At 38.0% G+C, this 18,739-nt stretch overlaps 1 protein-coding gene across 3 annotated transcripts in view; it reads left to right on the forward strand.

Annotated features, from left to right (window-relative positions):
- Positions 1-18,739, forward strand: part of CYTIP (cytohesin 1 interacting protein) — an 84,283-nt gene that overhangs the window by 34,542 nt on the left and 31,002 nt on the right. For 2 of the 3 annotated variants that reach the window (XM_082690277.1, XM_082690278.1), the window contains 2 exons: positions 17,316-17,365; positions 17,606-17,660. In XM_082690277.1, coding sequence (XP_082546403.1) covers positions 17,316-17,365; positions 17,606-17,660 — 105 coding nt within the window. Of the gene's footprint in view, positions 1-9,590; positions 9,912-17,315; positions 17,366-17,605; positions 17,661-18,739 lie in introns of those variants that run through there. The other variant, XM_082690276.1, reaches the window with a different exon arrangement.

Raw genomic sequence — 18,739 nt, forward strand, 5'->3', positions numbered from 1 at the left:
ATAAAAGGTTCAAACCATATGTAGAATAAATTTTGTCAGTCTTGCTTCACACTGTTCCCTCCCTGCCTCCACTCCCCTTCTCCAGAGGGAACCACTACTCACAGGTTGGCACGTATCTGTGCAGAGGTGTTTTATTTTTTTTTAGGTTTATATATGTTAGAGTACACATATGTATGTGATCTTTCTTTAAGGAAAAAGCATGGGATTCTATTACTCACATTGTTCTTTTCTCTTGCTTTATTTGCCTTAACACTATTTATGCATAAGGATGACTCTTTTATATTTTCTAATGGGTGTAGAATATTACATGGAATTACCATTACTTATTTAGACATTTCTCAGTTGCTATACATTTAAAACTCCAATTTTTCAAAATTACAAGCAATGCCACAAGAAACCTTTTTGCACTGTTTTCTGCATGTGTAAGAGTACTTCTGTGGGGTAAATTCTTAGAAGTAGGATTCCTGGTATGCATGTTTTAATTTCAAAACTGTCACATTACTAATAAAGCTTTATTGATTTACATTCCTACAAAGTGTGAAAAGCCCACTTAATTGTAACTTTACCAATACTAGACATGACCCATTTTTATTTTTTGTTCATCTGGTGAGCAAAAATTTGCATCTATTATTTCAAGTTTAGTTTCCTCATTGCTAACATGTTTAAATATCCTTTAATAAATGTGCCGATGCTTTGTATTTCTCTTGCAGATTATCTGTTCACAGCTTTTGCTCATTCAAGTACTTTTTTGTAAAGTGTAACTTTAAGCACTCTTTATAAATTATGGCCTTAATCTAATGGTATATCACAAAAAATTTCTTGTTATCTGCCCCTCTTTAACTTATGTAAATTATAGCTTTTAGTAAACACAGATTTTTAATCTTTATGTTGCTAACACTCTCTGGACTTTTGTACTGTTAGAAAAACCATTCCCAACCTAATGTTATTAAAATATTCTGTATTTTCTGTTATTATTTCACCTATGTAAAATTAATTTTATATTTAACTGTTTAAGCCATCTTGAATTTATTATTGTATTGTAATAAAAGACTATGACTTAATTTTTTCCAGGTGGATACCAACTCCATTTATTGAAAGGTCTACTCTTCTCCTAATGAAATAAATTACCTTGATGATACGATACATTTCTGAATATACATGGATATGTTTTGGGAATCTCTATTCATTTGCCAATGTTATATTTGTTAACATTCTTTTTATTGAGCTATTCTACGTGACAGTTTTAACTCTTATAATATCTTTTGATACAAGTAAGGCAGTTTTCTCAATGCCCATTCTTACCCACCACTATTATTTTCAAATTCTTCCTGGCTAGTCTTGTGCACTTTCTTGTTCAGATGAGGCTACGAATGTATGTCAAATGTGAAAAAGAAACCAGCCAAACCTGTGGGGAGTTTGATTTGCAGTACATTGGCTACCTTAGGAAGCGGGGATAATAGCTTTATAAGAAGGACTCTTCTCATATAAGAACATGGTATTCCTTTTTCTTAGGTTAGACTTTATAAACTTCATCAAATCTTAAACACCCAAGGTTTATTTCTACTTTATAGCTTTTGGCTATTTTGATTATATTTCTTTCCCCCCATTAATACAGTTCTTTTCATCCATTGCTGCAGTATGATAAATTCATTTCTTTTTATATGTTGTTCTTTGAATCCTACACTTAAAATCATCGAAGTCTATTCTTCGGTGGATTGTGGTTTGTCTTAAATATTCTAGTTATGCAACCATATCATCACTAAAGCTTACAGTTTTGTCTTTTTACACATTTTCTACCTCCTATCTGTGAAGCAAGGTACGACAGTGACAGGCACGAAGGCTATTGTCATCACCGTCTTCTTTCTCACTCCAGTGGAAACATGTCAACACTGAGGGTGATATTTGGTGGGTGTTTCTGGCAGATACTCTTCATTGTGTTAAAAAAGTTTTCCTCCCCTATTCCTACTTGGAGTTTTCAAATCCCTACTTCGGATTTTCCAAAGCAAAGATGAATCTTGATAGATTTACCATCTATTGCATTGAAACCTTCTATCATCCAGAAACTTAGTGATTTCTGTTAATATTTTATGTCCTAATGTTGAACAATCCTTGTTTTCCTGGAATACTTCCTACTTGGTTGAGAGGCATTATTTTTAATTCACTAGTGGACTCAATTTGATTTTTTTTCAATTTTATTTATTTACATGACAGACAGAGATCACAAGTAGGCAGAGAGGCAGGCAGAGAGAGAGAGGAGGAAGCAGGCTCCCTGTTGAGCAGAGAGCCTGATGCGGGGCTTGATCCCAGGATCCTGAGATCATGACTTGAGCCGAAGGCAGAGGCTTTAACCCACTGAGCCAATCAGGCTCCCCATAATTAGATATTTTAATTAGGATATTTGTGTCAGAATTAATAAGTGAGATTGACTAAATTTTCTCCTCTTTCTCCCCTTCTGTTTTTTCCCCCTTCCCTCTCCTTTTTCCATCCTGTCCTTTCCTCCTTCCATCCTTCCTTACTTTTCTCCCTCTGTATCTAGTTTAAGATCAGATTAGTTAGCTTTATAGAATGCATCTTGTTTTATGCTCTGTGACAATTAATATAAAACTATCCCTATCTTGAAAAACTGGCATAGCACTGACAATCACCTGGACCTCGATATTTTTTTTTAAAGATTTTATTTATTTGACAGAGAGAGAGATCACAAGTAGGCAGAGAGGCAGGCAGAGGAAGAGGGGGAAGCAGGCTCCCTGCTGAGCAGAGAGCCCAAAGCAGGGCTGGATCCCAGGACCCTGAGATCATGACCTGAGTCAAAGGCAGAGGCTTAACTCATTGAGCCACCCAGGTGCCCCTGGACCGCAATATTTTTTAAAGGTTAGACCTCTGGCTACTTTCTCAATTTCTTCTATGATTTTTGGTCTATTTATGATTTCTATCTCATCTCTCTCTCTCCCTCTCCTTCTCACTCACACACACACACACACACACACACACGTATATATATGGATACACACCTATGTATATATAATCTATTTATAAATATTTTATCTTCTTGCCCAAATGTTTAAGGTCCTACTCTTTGAAATGGATTTGAATAAACTCATTTCAATGAATTACTCCTATATACAAATGGAAACCACCCATTTTTTATTAGGTTTAGCTGATATTATCCACTTATTTCATGGTTATTAGAGCAATAATATCTATATATAGAGATATACATATACATGTATGTTGTTGTGGGTAAGATAATACCTCTCCTCTCAAGCAAGGAAAGTACTCATAATAGGTGGCCACTCTATTTCTCTTAGAGATTTAATACTTCTCAGAAAGGCATCTTCATTTCATAGGATGACATTTTTGGGATGCGAATGTACCTCAATTTGGTTAAACCTTCTCTACCTCTGTCTTAATAAATTCATGAAGAAAGGATTGTTTAAAAACTGTTTTCAACAAATCCTGAATTAGGAATCTTTTAACTACCGATTATGCTGGTTACTTTGCATTTATGCTTAGAGTTTTTTTTTTTTTTACTATTGTTATAGTAGTAAGAGCACCTACAGGCAGTAGCTAAGCAGAAATCCCCAAACCCAAGGCAGGACCCGCTTATGTGGATAAAGTGCCTTCTTTCTAACCAGTTAGAAAAGCCTTGTCCTGATTGGTTGTAAGGGCCTCTTCCTGATTGGTTGGAAGAACCTTGTCCTGATTGGTCAATATTGGCAGGAAACTCAGGAAGCTCATTGGTGCTTTTTGGAGCCGGGGTCTTCTGTTTTTGAGTCTGGCTTGTATATGAGGCTATGTTCCCGCCACATCCTGGTTCTGCTCTGTAGCAGAAGCAGTTTAACAACAGCGGTAGACAGAAAGTACCTAGGTTCCCAATGTTTTTCATTTGGGGCTCATTCCCATGGACCCTGTCTCACTATTAGGGCTTTTCCCTCTAAAAGGGAGACATGTTTGGATTTTGGGAAACTCATTTGTGGACTGAGACATTCTTATAAAGTGACTTCAAAGGCTACTGATGTTCACACAGTATGAGTTGATTCTTTTCTCTCTTCTCTAAACCTGTTGTTTTTGTTCAATTTTAATCTTTTAACCCAAGAAAACCATGTGGTACAAGCAGGAGCACAGTCTAAAGCAAATAAATGCAGAACTACTGTGGTTAAGATCAGGGCTGGAAATCGCAGAAGCTGTCACGTCGACTTTCTTCTTTTCTCCAGGTTACAAAAAGGATCTGCTTATATTTGGAGGAGTACACTCGTAAAATTATGGTAGAGACTGTCTCCTAAAGACTTGTCTTCTTTACCTACAGAGCATTTTGTATAGAAAACATTGACACATCTGCAAAGATGCCATAAAAACCCTATACACATACCTATTATCTCCAAGTGGCCCACGTATAACTTTATAGCTTTAACATGGAACCTCCCAGAGATCGATCTTTGTTTGGCATGTTTCACTACACTCAGATGACTCGCCCTAAACCTGAAGAGGTTAAGGCAAAATAAATAAATAAATAAATAAAATTTAAAAAGAAATTAAAGATGCAGTTAATGATTTTTCTATGTGATAAATACACAAAATGAATGTATCAAGATCATGTACTTTTACACTTAAAAGAAGGCTTAAAATTATCCTACTGAGTGGATTCATGAAACACTGATCTAGATAATCTGTTTAAGGCCCCAGATGAATTCAGTAGCTAAATCTCTTGGCTGATACTATAATCTACCCATAGCTTCATGATTTGATTAAAAGATCAGAAAATTGTTTCCTTGCACTTGTAGTAAAACATAATAGATATGGGCACCTGGATAGCTCAGTAGCTTAAAGCCTCTGCCTTCAGCAGAGGTCATGATCCCAAAGTCCTGTGATCAAGACCAGCATCAGGCTCTCTGCTCAGCAGGGAACCTGCTTCTCTGTCTCTGCCTGCCTTTCTGCCCACTTGTGATCTCTGTCAAATAAATAAATAAAATCTTTTAAAAAGCCATTATGGATATGATCTAGTGTTAGCTATTATTTATATTAGATTTAAAGTTGTATGCATATGTATGTGTGGTTTTATGTCACAACTCTAACCTAATATTTGGTTTGTACCCACATTAAGATTTCCCATACAGGGACTTCATGACCTCTTTTTCTGTTATTTCCCTTTCCTGAGTTTGCTATTTTTCAGAACTAGGCCGGATTGTAATTTACCCTTTTCTGAAAAAGGCTCCCCTCCTCTTTCAGGAATGCTCTCAGAATCCCAGTGACCCACCCTGAGTGTTTGGGGAAGATAGAGAGCCCCATCTACCCAGTTCGGTAATTCAAATAAGGTGAGAAATAGGACAAAACAGTGGTCACTGGTGGTTGGCTCTCAGATAGGAGAGTAACCTTACCAAACTAAATCTACTTTACGCAAATTCAAATATAAAAGAATCAAATATTGTCTGGAGGACTTTATCCTGTCTCTTTTGTCAGTCCATGTAACCAAATATGGGCTTCCTGTACAAAGAAAGACAAAATTATAAATAAAAAAAATAAACAAAATGAAAAACCTAACCGAAACAAAACCCTATGGTATTCCAGGAACCCAATAAAGGCCTTCTGTGCAAATAAAGGCAAAGGGCCAAAAAAAAGCCCAAACTCAACAACTATCTTAAATCTGAAGGACACAAAGAAATTCTTATTTTTTGAACAACTTACTTCTCTCCCATATCTACACTAATGAAGAGGTGAATTGGGCTAAAGGTAATCTAGAAATTTCAGACATTGGCTCTGCAATGCTTTGCAAGCATAATCTGCCTGGTATATGACAGTAAGGATTTTCACATATATTCTAGCCTCTAGACTGCTCTCAGATAGATGAGGGCATTCTTGCTGCATATAGGAGCATTTGGTAGTAGATAATTATGTAGAGAATTCAAGCAATTTCCTCTGAAGTTGTTCCTTTGAATTCTTATTACTTAGAACTCAGTAGTAATACTTTACTTTGTATCAAGTGCTATGCTTGGACTATTTGATTTGTTTCTCCCTACATATTTTTATTTTAGATATGTAAAAACTGAGGTTTAGAGAGCATATTAGTCAGCTTGGACCAATACCACAGACTAGGCAGCTTAAACAACTAAATTTTATTAGAGTTACTATGGTTTATTATAGCTGGGAAGTCAAAGTATCTGAGTTCCTTGTGAGAGCCCTCTTTCTGGCTTGCAGAAAACTACCCCCTCTCTATTCCTCACATGGCAAAGAGACAGAGAGCAAGCTAGCAAGCACTAGCCCTCTGATGTCTTTTCTTAGAAAGACATTAATCCTATGGGGTCATGACTCCATGCTATGATTTTATTTAATTTTAATTACTTCCTTAATTATAGGTCCTATCTCCAAATACAGTCACCTTGGGGTTTGGAGCTTCCATACATGACTGTAGAGGGACACAATTCAGGCCAAAGCAGAAAGATTAAGTGACTTTCACAAGGTCACAGTACTGTTGAATAGTAGAGCCTGGATTTGAGCAGTTAGGCACTGAAACCCCTGTTGTCAACCTTCCTATAACTGTCTGTGAGTCTCATAGAGGTTACAGAGTTGGCCAAGTTTGTCTTCTAGAACTCTGCCTTTCTGTGTTCTGTACTTTTGTCATACCCTTCTCACCTGCTCTAGTACAACATCTCCATGTTCCAGCTCCTCAGGATTCATCTAATTTGTACTAAAGATTGATTCATTCCAAGAGTATTTGCATATTTATGAACAAAATGCCTCAAATAAGAATACCCGTCCTGCCAATAATGGGATGTTAGCTTTCTGAATAGATGAGAAACATATTTTAGAAGAGATTCTTTTCAAATCTCTCAGATTACTCCTTACAGAAGATTGTGGCACTTTGGAATATGAGTGCGTAATACAAACATTTTCGGCTAGTTTAGTTTTTCTTCTTTGTTGCCTTAGAAGAATATTATTTAATTCATTCTTTTAAATATCTACTTCCCTGTCCTTTTCTTTTTAGTAACAAATATTTCTAGCACCTAGATCGGGCACCTTGCTCAGCAGGGGAGTCTGCTTCTCCTTCTTCCTCTGCCCCCATTCACAGGCTTGCTCTCTCTCTCTCTCATTTTCTCTCTCAAATAAATAAATAAAATCTTTAAAAACAACAACAACAACCAAAACCCCAAACATTTCTTGAACACTTTCTATACATAGGACATGAATATAAATTTAAAGATACAAAATGGCCCTTGCTTTCAAAGTATAATTTAAGTATAACATGCTAAGTCTCAGAGAAAGATCTAAGAAAAAGTAATATGACATTTCAGAGAATGCATTTAGATAGAACTGCAATTTTCAAAAGTTTTATTTTATTTTATGAACACTGAGGCATTTCTGAAATCTTTTGAGTAGGTAGATGGCTTTATCTGAATCACTTTTAGAATCACCTTTATAATATAAAGGGGAGGATGAAGAGGAAGAAAGTTCAGAACACTGTAATTGTCCTGAGGTAAATTCTATAGAAAAAAGTAGTTGTAAATAGTAGAACACATTTGTGAGTCTAGTGTTTGAGGCTTGAAGTCATATTTGTATAAAAAGTTTAGTGTTTCCCCACATTTTATCATAAACTATACAGGATGTTGTTCAAAATATTTAGTAATTGGTATGACACAGGACTTTAACAATCAGAACAGGGAACTGGCCAATCAAAATAGATTCAGTCTAAATTTATAATTAACAAATGTGACCATACTGGTATGTGCTGGTTGAATGTCAGATCTGCTTTTGTCTCTGGTTGTATAGTCATGGATCTCATGATTTGAAAAATTTTACTCCTTAAACACATTTCAGGGGCGCGTCGGTAGCTCAGTGGGTTAAGCCTCTACCTTTGGCTCAGGTCATGATCTCAGCATCCTGGGATTGAGCCCCACATCAGGCTCTCTGCTCAGCAGGGACCTTGCTCTCTGCCTGCCTCTCTGCCTACTTGTGATCTCTCTGTCTGTCAAATAAATAAATAAAAAATCTTTAAAAAACAAACAAACAAACAAACCACATTTCATAAATTAAGTAAAAGAAATTCATTTTCCAATTTCTTAATTTAATAATATACTTCTGTAATTTATATTAGCTTAAGATCATTATAACATACTAAATTGATACAATTTTAGCATTAATGTATGACACTTGGTTGTCAGTTGGTCTATGTGGTCTTATATCAGGCAAATGTTTAATCTCCATTTGACATTTTGAAATGCTAAAATATTTACCTAACTTCATAAATCCCTAGGGGACAGGTGGACTGCTGTCCTCAATTAACAGTGTTGATTTAAGTCCTGTACCTCAGAGCCTAGAGATGTTTGAAAATCTCTCTCTCATACACACACACACTAAATATTTTCATAATTGACATATTATTTAGTTGCCAAAGTATCTATCACTCTCTTTTGTTTTATACATTTATGTTATAATATTTTACTCACCTTGTCCCTGAAGGCACACACATTTATAATCCTTGATTTAGATATTTTTGTGTTTTCAGAGACATCATTTTGTTCATGTTATAATCTAATTCCAATTATAGTGAATTATGCTGTGATCAGGTTTTAAAAATTCCTGAAGTAGCTCTATCTCTTGAAGCACTGTTAACTGAGAAGACTTTACCATTTATAGTTGGCAGGTTCTGCTTGAGCTGAATTCACCCTGACTTCCATTTTAGTTCACAACTTTCTACTCTTTTACATTCTACTTTTGACCTTCAAAATTATTTTGACAAGCGCAGTTGACTTTTTGTCGTATGTAAAACTTCTCTTTTTGATTTTTGTTTTGATTCTTTCCTCTACTTACATCCCTTGCTCTTCCTCTGAAACCAGTCCTCTTGAAACTACGTGTTCCAATCCCCCACTGGAAAGAGTATCTGTGATCTTCTGTACTTCATGATGGTGCCCTTGGCCCATCTGAGCCTTCAGGGACCAAGAGGCAACATTCTTGTGCCATCATGGTTTGCCTGATATCTTCCTGTCCTTTCCATTCTTCCCCCAGGACCACATGCTGATGCTGCATTAAAGTGCTGTCTAAGATAGGGCCAAATTTGAGCTCTGAGTGTGCTGGTCTTCCCCCTCATTGTTTCTTATAAAGATGATGGATCATTTTAGTTAGGACGAAGTAGTAGAAGGGCAACCAGAAGAATTCTGAATGGTTACAGCCCAAGTGGCAGACATAATGTGTTTTTGATGAACATTAATGAGCTAGGGTGTACCTCAGGGACAGTACATAACAAGGACTCCATGAGAGACATTATGACTGGACCCTGTGCTTCTTGCTTCTATCCACAAAACTCAGTGTCTGCATACCCTGACTTTGACACTGCACTGCCACAGTGAGTAGGAGAAAGTGTGGGTAACACATGGCAGAACTTGGGGAAATTTTTCTTTCTTCCTTTAAAAAAAAAAAAAGGCAGATGGTGTTTTGAACACAACTTGCCGTAGAACATAAAAGCATGAGAGTTCTGGCTGTTTGAAAGAGAAAAAAAATAAGTTGCTGTTTTTTAATGGTAAAACTAGTTTCTTCCAGGAGCTTAAAGAAAAAAAAAAAAAAAACTTTGAGAAATGGGAGTGAACTGCAAGATAGGGTTTGTGTAACAAGTACCTAAAACCACAGAAGTCACATGGGCTCTTTCTGCTTTGCTACTTTTGACTGCTTGTCAGAGAATTAGACTTTTAGCTTCCCCTGGCCCGCAAGGCCACTCAACCATGTGCGAGCTGGAGTAATCTTTATTCACAATGTCTTTACAAAGGCTCACACAACAGGGTAGCAATGGCAATTTGGTGGACTACTGTGCTGGTCCAGTGTTTAGTTCTTACCCCCAGCTCAAGGGCAGCTTGCAAATGGATGATAATAGACGGATTCAAATGCTGGCTGACACTGTGGCTACTTTGCCTCGGGGAAGAAAGCAGGTATGATTACTGTTTTGTATTTTCTAAGTGTTCACGTTCTCTTGAGCGCAGAGTTGATATATTTGTCTGGCTTCACACCGAAATTGTATTTTAGAGGCTTTGGAATTAGTCACTAAGAGTATGGGTGAGGAAAGAGACAGGGAGCCCCCAGAGCTCGTGGACTAGTCCAAAAGATTTAAGACCATAATAAAAAAAATTTTTTCCAGGCAAAAATTTGAAAGGAGATTGTTTTTCTCGTGTGAAGAGGTATCGAGGTAAAATGAAAATCGTTAAGTACATCGAACTTACTTAGTGCATTTAGACATGGCCAGTTTGAGAATTATTGATCTTTTCCCCCTGGATGTGTCTCATTGATTCCTTTCCTCCCAGGTGCACTCCTTGATAGTTATTTCCAATCCAAGGAGAGTACTTTTTCTTCAGGACAAATTTTGTTGACTACATTATTTTCAGTGGTGGAGCACAGATACTTTCCTAATGTTATTGGGAATTAAGGCTTTTATTGGATGTGTGAATGGCTGATCGAATACCAGCTCAGTCACTTCCTAGATGCGGGACCTTGGGCAAGTCATTTGCCCCTCTAAGATTTAGTCTTCTTTTTTCTATAATGCTGATAACAATAGAACCACCCCAAGGAGTTCTTCTGTGGCTTAAGTGAGGAAGTGTGCAGTGCTTAACACATGACTGATGTGTGGTATGTACTCAGTAATTATGCTATTGTTTTTCATTTTTATTGCAAGGTATTTCCCTAGAGATGAAAACTTATTTAGAAAAAACCATGTCCAGTTGAGTTTGTTTCTTTCATTCTATAATTTCCAATTTTTCAAACAATATTTTAACCTCTTCAGTTTTTGGTTATGTAACTTGTTATCATGCTGCAAGGACATATCTGATTTTAGAATTAGAATTACTTTAAAGCATGCAGTTTTGTCCTCAAATCCTACTGTGCATCACGGGCTCCTCATAAGCCTCCTAATTTCAGGATTAGAGAGTTAGGGCATAGAGGGAGAGTCATGATCTTTTCTCAGTGATGTATATAGCTGATTCCTCATTATTTTTCACAATGAAGATAAAGGCATAATTTGCCATGGCATGGATTTTTGATCTTTTTAAATCCCAAATGCTTTTATGACATTAAGCCTAATCAAATGATGAACATTTCTATCAATTTACTACTTGCCTGAAAATAAAGCAGCTGTGGGAAGTACCAGGATCTTTATTCAGGTTTCAGATATAGAGCAGTGTAGGAGGTACAGAGATGAGAAGAACACGTTTCCTGGTCTTGTAGGGTTAAAAATTCAGTAGGCAGAACCAATAGGCATTATACAACATAAATGCTCAAAGCCAAGGACATGCCTTTTAAGATAACCTTGAAGGATACATATTCCAGTGATTGAAAGGTATTCCAGAACAAGGCAATAATTAATGCCTAGGCACAGATCTGGGGGCCTTCAGGGCACCTTGAGGTAACAGCACATTACTGTGTCCAGAGGACCCAGTAAGTGTCTGTGGGAGGGGAGAGGAGACCTCAGAGCTGGGCTGCTTTACGAAACACTTGAACACTTCCCCTGATGAAGTCGTCATTTGACCAGCACAGGGAGCCACTGGGTGTGTTTGAGCAGAAGAGGGTTTTAGGAACCTCACTTGAGAAACATGGTGTGTCGGTAAGTGGGTAGGGGTGAGTGGCGAGGGCGCAACTTTTGCAGTAACTGGTGAAAGAAGAAGTGGATGAAATGGAGAGGAGACCCAGAAACTTGGGTGTGAAAGGCAGTGAAGTTGGAGGAGTCACATCTGGCTTTAAGCATGGGTGAAGACGCGCGGACTAAGAGAGGGCAAACAGGAGGAGGTTATCGAAGGAGATAATGAGGGGGATTGAGACAGATGAAACACACTTACTGTGCATACGTATATAACACATACAAGTGAACATATACATGCACACATTCCCACGCCGATGAATTTATCTGATGTTCTCCTCTTTTTAGGTCTTTTCTTCTCCCTTTTCATGTATTCTTTCCCATAGTAAACCCTACTCAAACAGGTTTTTCATCCTGTTGTGAGAATTACTGTAAGAAAAAAAGAAAGCAAAACAAGCCTCTTCTACATGATACTTCTGATTCTGTCCAATTATCATCAATGAGACTCGATGCAAATTTATCCCAACATTTCAGAACTTTCCAAATGGATGTTCATTTCTTTTAAGTGGTTTTGAGACAATAATCACCCATTTGGCACCGATTGAATTGCAGGCAACAAGATCCCTGTGAGGCAATCCCAGGAGCAGGTGTTTCTCTGCCCACTGTTATTTTCGACACTTTCAGGCTGACGTCAACAATTCATACTTCTCGTTATTGTTGGCTTTGGTTTCTGCAAAGCTTTATCTGGTGAGCCTCTAGTTTCAGATGAATCTTCAGAAGCATTTGGGTGTTTACACTCAGAATTGCTTAAAAATAGACTTCTGTGTGTGCATATTATCTCCATACCTGTATTTGGAGGAGGTGATAGACATCGCAGTGCAGCTTCTACTTCTGAACATGATTTCGGGGGGGGGGGGGGAATCCGTGCAATGGAAGACACAGTGGGAAGGAGACCAGAGGAAATGAGGAAAGGCTTTGTAAATGTGGTGATGCCAAAGGCGTAGTGATTGTGCCTGATGGGACACTCGTCTGAGGATAGTAGGTTGTATCAGGAAGGCAGTGTTCACCAAAGGCTGTCACAAGAGCCAGGGGCCTGAGGACCAGGCCAGAAGCTGGAATGTGCCTCAGTAGTACCACAGGCTGCCTTTGCCTGCCAGTCTTGGGGTTATCTAATTATTGCTCCAACGCAGCTTCTGAAGGGTGATTTCACGTAAAAGCTCAGATACAGAATTTTGTTAAGTGTGTATTTCTGGGGTGGACTCCGCCCTCCAGGAGCTTTCTCCTTATTTCTGGCTCCAGCCCCATCTGGAGCCAAAACTCCCAAGTGTTCCTAACTGCAGCAAAGTATTTTAAGCATCCAATGAATACTTCAGGTAGAAAACTGTAGGAATTTCACTCCAATAGAATTTGAAAAGTGTCCTCTAATCTAATATTGTGACACACCTGGAATCAAGAGCCCGCAGTTTTTCTTAGAAAAGACGCTCATGAGTCCACAATGAGACTTCTGCGGGAAGCCGCGACATATCTTTGAGTTCCTTAAGGGCACTTATGAGTTAGGAAACTGAAGTCCATTCCATTAAGCAAGTATCTTAGCATAGTCTGCAGCACCCTGCTCTCTCAAGGCTCCTGGCTTAAAAGGGGAACAGGGAAAAAAGCTATATTCATGGAAGACATCAGTGAGAAGGAGGCAGGGACTAGAAAGTGAGCAAGGCACCTAACTTGTAGGTTTTTGAAACAGTGGAAACAAAAGAAACACGGTCTCTGTTGATAAGGAACCTCTCCCCACCCCAGGACTTTCAGGAAATGAGCACACTGAGTGGGGACCAGGAAGTAACAATCTGTTACTTAGCAGCAGAAGTGGCTACAGGATTGAACTTGGAGCTCCTCCCCGCCTGCGGCTCTTTGGCTAGCCCTAACCCCTATCTTTTGCAAACTGACAGCTGAAATATCTGGTCTTGGCATCCTACTGAAGAGGAGCACTGTGAATCACTGCACAGCAGCAAAAATTACATTTTGAATATCAATGCCTGAACTTTTAAGTCCTCTCACTAAAAACAAAAGAAGAGGAATCATAAGCTCACCCCCAGGTATCTTTCTATCAGTGGCAGTGAGTTAAGGAGCTTTGTCTAATCAAAGGCGGTAATTGAATGTGTAATTTGCAGGCCTGCCAGATTGCCCAACCTAGATTTCTCATATTAGATAATGTGTAATAAAAGACAGCTGTTGCCAGCATATGCTGTTCATCACACACTGGTTCCTCATTCGTGTGACTCGGTGTCATCACGGCAACCCTGAGAAAAGACTCTGGCTTTGAGGGCATTCGGGAGCACCGCCTCCACTGGTTAGATCCCAGAGCCGGACCGCGCACTCTAGGAGAAAGGCTGCAGGAAAACATCTTCCAAAGCTGAGACCTTCCATAAGGCCGCAGGCACACTTCTTCCCACTTTAGCAGGTAGTCTGGTGTGTGAACAAGGTTGAACCCTGAGAACATTCCTTTCCACATCGCCTGAGTCTGACAGCCCAGATCAAAGACAAGGAGGCTTTGTGTCAAGATGAGGCACGTGTCAGAGAATTTGATGGTTCCTAATTTATTTAAATTCTTTTTTATTTAAATATTAGGTGCCTAAAAGAGGTTCATCGCTTATCCAGAGTAGAAACTAATTTATAATTCGACTTAGTCTGATTTTTTTGTGTGTCACTGATAACCCAAATCAGTCAGTCCACAGGAACTGAGACTCTGCCATGCATCTCACATTGTGCTAGGCAAATATTTTCAGTCAGACAATTAGATAGAAAGGTTAGGAAGAGAAAGGTGGGGCAGCTTCCTTCTGTGTGGAGGTCTTGGATTTGTCTTCTGGACTTACAGACTTTAGATTTGAATTTAAATAGAGTGTTTTTTGTTGTTGTTGTTGTTGTTGTTTAATTTAGAAGGCAAGTTTGCAGGTGGACCAGATGGAATCTTGAGGTTCCCATCAATGCTATGATTATTTGCCTGGCAAAAGGACATTTAAAATTGCTGAGGAAAGAGTGGAAATTTTAATAACTCATTAATTCTTGCTATCATTTATTCGTTTGGCAGTTATGTATTAAGGCATTGCTATCTTTCTTTGCTTTCTTTTAGTCCTTTCTCTATGGTTCTTATTGTTTTGGGATTGAGGTTTTTCTTTTTTTGTTCTTTTTTTTGTTTGTTTAATTTTCATTTGTAATGTTGCCTTGTGTTTTGGATTTTTTAAATTTTTTTTTTTTAAAGATTTTATTTATTTGACAGACAGAGATCACAAGTAGGCAGAGAGGCAGGCAGATAGTGAGAGAAGGAAGCAGGCTCCCTGCTGAGCAGAGAGCCCGATGTGGGACTCGATCCCAGGACCCTGAGACCATGACCTGAGCCGAAGGCAGCGGCTTAACCCACTGAGCCACCCAGGCGCCCATGGATTTTTTAAATTTAATTTTATATTTTTAATGATTGCCCTTGAGATTTTCTTGTGAATATTTAAAATCTGCTGAAGGACAAAACTGAAAAGTATTTTAACTCAGTGGATATCTTTAAAAAAAATTTCCCTTTATAGGGGCTCCCAGAACTACCTTCCACCTTCCAAATGGCAATACTCTCCTGACATGAGAAAGGCTCATTCTCATTTGCAAAACTGTTTCATTAAACCCTCTCAGTCGCCCTGGGAAAAAAGCACTAGATTGTGTAGCTCCATCCACTACTTAAAATGAAATGTTCTGCTTCTCAGTCACACCAAAAAAAAAAATAATAATAAAGTAAAATAAAATAAAAATAATAAAAAAAAATAAAAAAATTCCTCCTGAATTTGAGAATTTGATCTTTCACCACTACTTATTTACTTATATTGGTGTCTAGTAGTTTTACTTCTGTTTGTCTATTTAGCTATTTTTAAGTTTCTACTCTATTCCAGGCCCTGCTCTAGGCACTGGGGTAGAAAGTAAAATAAGTACATTCCCCAAGAGGCCCAAAGGATATCGGTAATTATGTATAGAAGAGAGGTATTTGATCCAGCGTACCCCTTACATAAACACACATACTTGTCTCTCTATATATGAATATTTGAATAATATGATGACTATTGATAGCAAAAGTAGTATTTTTAGAATAGAAACCCTAGTTATGATAACAGATAGTATAAGTAGGTATGACCTACCTAAGTACCTTAAAATCAGAAATGAGGGTAAAAGCCAAGCAGATAGAAATAATGAAAATAGATTAAGACAATGTGAGTGCAGTATTCGGGAGAGATGAGAATGCTGGCCAATGTCAAGTTCATCTCCTCCATAAGAAGGCACCATATTGCATAGCTGAGCGGTTCCTGCCCATGTGTGTGTTAGGTAGGGCAAACAGGCTGAAATAAACCATATACATTGTTGGAGGCCTTGTACACTGAGTCCTTACAAATGGAAAACAAATACTTTTTACCAAATTTAGAAAATTTTTTGGATCTGGGCCAACCTAGTGCCGTCTTCAGAATGATATACACGGTTTGAGACCTAGAACTGAAAAGACAAGGAATTACAAAATGTAATTAATTTACACCGAATCAACAAGGGAAGATCAGCTCTTCTTTACAGTAGCTTTATTGATCAATAAGCAAATTCTGAACACCGAGCCATTTCAGAAAGTTTGTGAGAATGCTGACATTTGGTACTAGGTAATTCAAACTCATTATCAGTGATAGAGGCTTCTCTCCGAACAAATGCCTTAATAAGGATTTTGTTTGTGCATTAATTTCTTTTATGTGTTTTTTTTTCTGATTTTTCATCTCCTTTTTGTCTTATTTGTAGTTGTTTGGACAATGTGTTGCTCTTCTGGCATTTTGTAATATATTCACTGATAGACAACAAGCATATCACAGTGGCAGTGAAACACTATGGCTTAGGTAGTAACATAAGGCGACATTTTTGGGCCCCTGGACCAAGACTTGAGAAATGGCTAATTAACTTGTTTTAATTCCTAAAGGAATAAAATAAAAACACACACAGACTCACAGCAATCACCTGAGAAACAAGATGCTTCCTTTTGCTTATTTTTTCTATTTACAAGGGTAGAATATATCCTGGAAGTTTATGTGTATATAATTTTTTTCCATAGCATGCACTGGGGGTAAGGGGCCAGTATTCATACTGTTTATAGCATTCTGAGGCTCCCTTCCTTTCTTGGCTGGAAATCTCATTGACTTTTCCAAAACTATTGCAAAAATAAGTCATAAAGCAGAACTGAGATTTTGAGTCCCTGTTTTCACCTGAATTGTATTTCTGTATATGTATTGATTCTTTACAGATTATTATAGCCTTCTAAAAACAGGAACATATTGAATTTTTACAATAAATACAGTCATTTCATCAGTATCAAAAAAGTATCAAGTATTTGGGTTTTATATGCCATTCTATGGGTGTTGTTTTCTTCGGATTTCTGTGTGATTATAAAATGCACTAATTAATTTTTCAGGGGCTATTTTAAATACAGATTAGATATGACATTTTTTTGGAAGCTTTAGAGTTTTGCCACATTACACAAACTCTTTTGCCGTGGTATATTATTATCTGAGCCTCTTTTAGCCTTTTAATGCTTGAACGTTCCCTTTCTCGGCTCTCCTTTTCTCCCAGTGGAGAATGGAAATTACTACCCTTACATAACCATTTCCCAAATCTGGGCCAAGGAAGGTGATAAAGAACAAATTCCTTTGTGATTTCGAACATTTTATAGATGTGTCTTAGGACCTTTTGATAACGGTGTGCTTGTTATATTTTTCAGCTTGCTTTGACGAGATCAAGTTCTTTAGGTGACTTTTCCTGGTCTCAAAGGTAAAGAGATTCATGTATTTTTTGTTCTCTTACCAGCATGCACTAACACACACACACACACACACACACACACACACACACGCACACACGCACACACACACACATGCACACACACATAGTCTTAAATACTACAGTTTACCTGAATGTCAGCCATCTGTAACTGTGACAGTTACTTCATGATAAGAACGTGCCAAGTGTGAAACTTTGATCTTCATGTGTATTTCTACTTTATTATTACAGAAAGCTCATTACTGTGGAAAAACAAGATAATGGAACATTTGGATTTGAAATTCAGGTGGGCAGTTTTCTATTTTCCAGATTTTACTTTATTTTTTTTTAAGATTTTATTTATTTATTTGACAGAGAGAGACACAACAAGAGAAGGAACACAAGCAGGGAGAGTGGGAGAGGGAGAAGCAGTCCCCCTGCTGAGCAGGGAGCTGGATGTGGGACTTGATTCCAGGACCCTGGGATCATGACCTGAGCTGAAGGCAGATTCTTAATAACTGAGCCACCCAGCCACCACTCAATTTTCCAGACTTTTCATGAAGAAAGTAGCTCTGATAGTTTGATATTAGCAAAGAAATAGTGAAGTCAGGATTAGAGAGTGATGAACACTGTGACTTTTATTCAATGTGCTGTGGTTTGTTTGGGGTAGTTTTTCAGGATGCTAGGTATCATCAAGGAAGGAAAACTTCGAAGCAGTTGAAATAAAATCTCTGAGATATGCTCACCTTCTTGTTCTCAGTTGCTTTAGTTTTCCTGTAAGTCTACTGATCGGAAATGCTTGGTATCTACCAGGTCTCAAATGAGAAAGTGAAGGACTCTTTACAAATGTGCATTTTTTTTTAAAAAGGATTTTATTTATTTATTTGACAGAGAGAGAGAAAGAGAGAAAGAGAGAGACCACAGGCAGGCAGAGAGGCAGGCAGAGAGAGAGGGGGAAGCAGGCTTCCTGTTGAGCACAGAGCCAAACACGGTGCTCGACCCCAGTACCCCGAGATCATGACCCGAGGCTTAAGGCAGAGGCCTAACCCACTGAGCCACCCAGGTGCCCCCGGATGTGCATTTTTATATATTTGCATTTCATATATGTTTTGCATCATCATTTTTATACTGTATATGAGATTTTAAATCTATACTTTCGTATTCAAGAAATACTTGAAAGCATGTAAATTTGTGTGTATGAGGCTGCATGTATTCATATCTATCTCCTGTTACATTTGAAATACTGAAGCTTTCATCTCAGATATACAGAAAAAAATTTGGACTTTTTTTTTTAAAGATTTATTTATTTTGAGAAAGAGAAAGACAGAGAGTATGTGTGTGCGTGAACAGGAAGAAGGGTAGAGGGTGAGGGAGTGTGACTCCCAA

This window comes from Mustela nivalis, assembly GCF_964662115.1.
Source record: "Mustela nivalis genome assembly, chromosome: 11".
Classification (NCBI taxonomy): Eukaryota; Metazoa; Chordata; class Mammalia; order Carnivora; family Mustelidae; genus Mustela; species Mustela nivalis.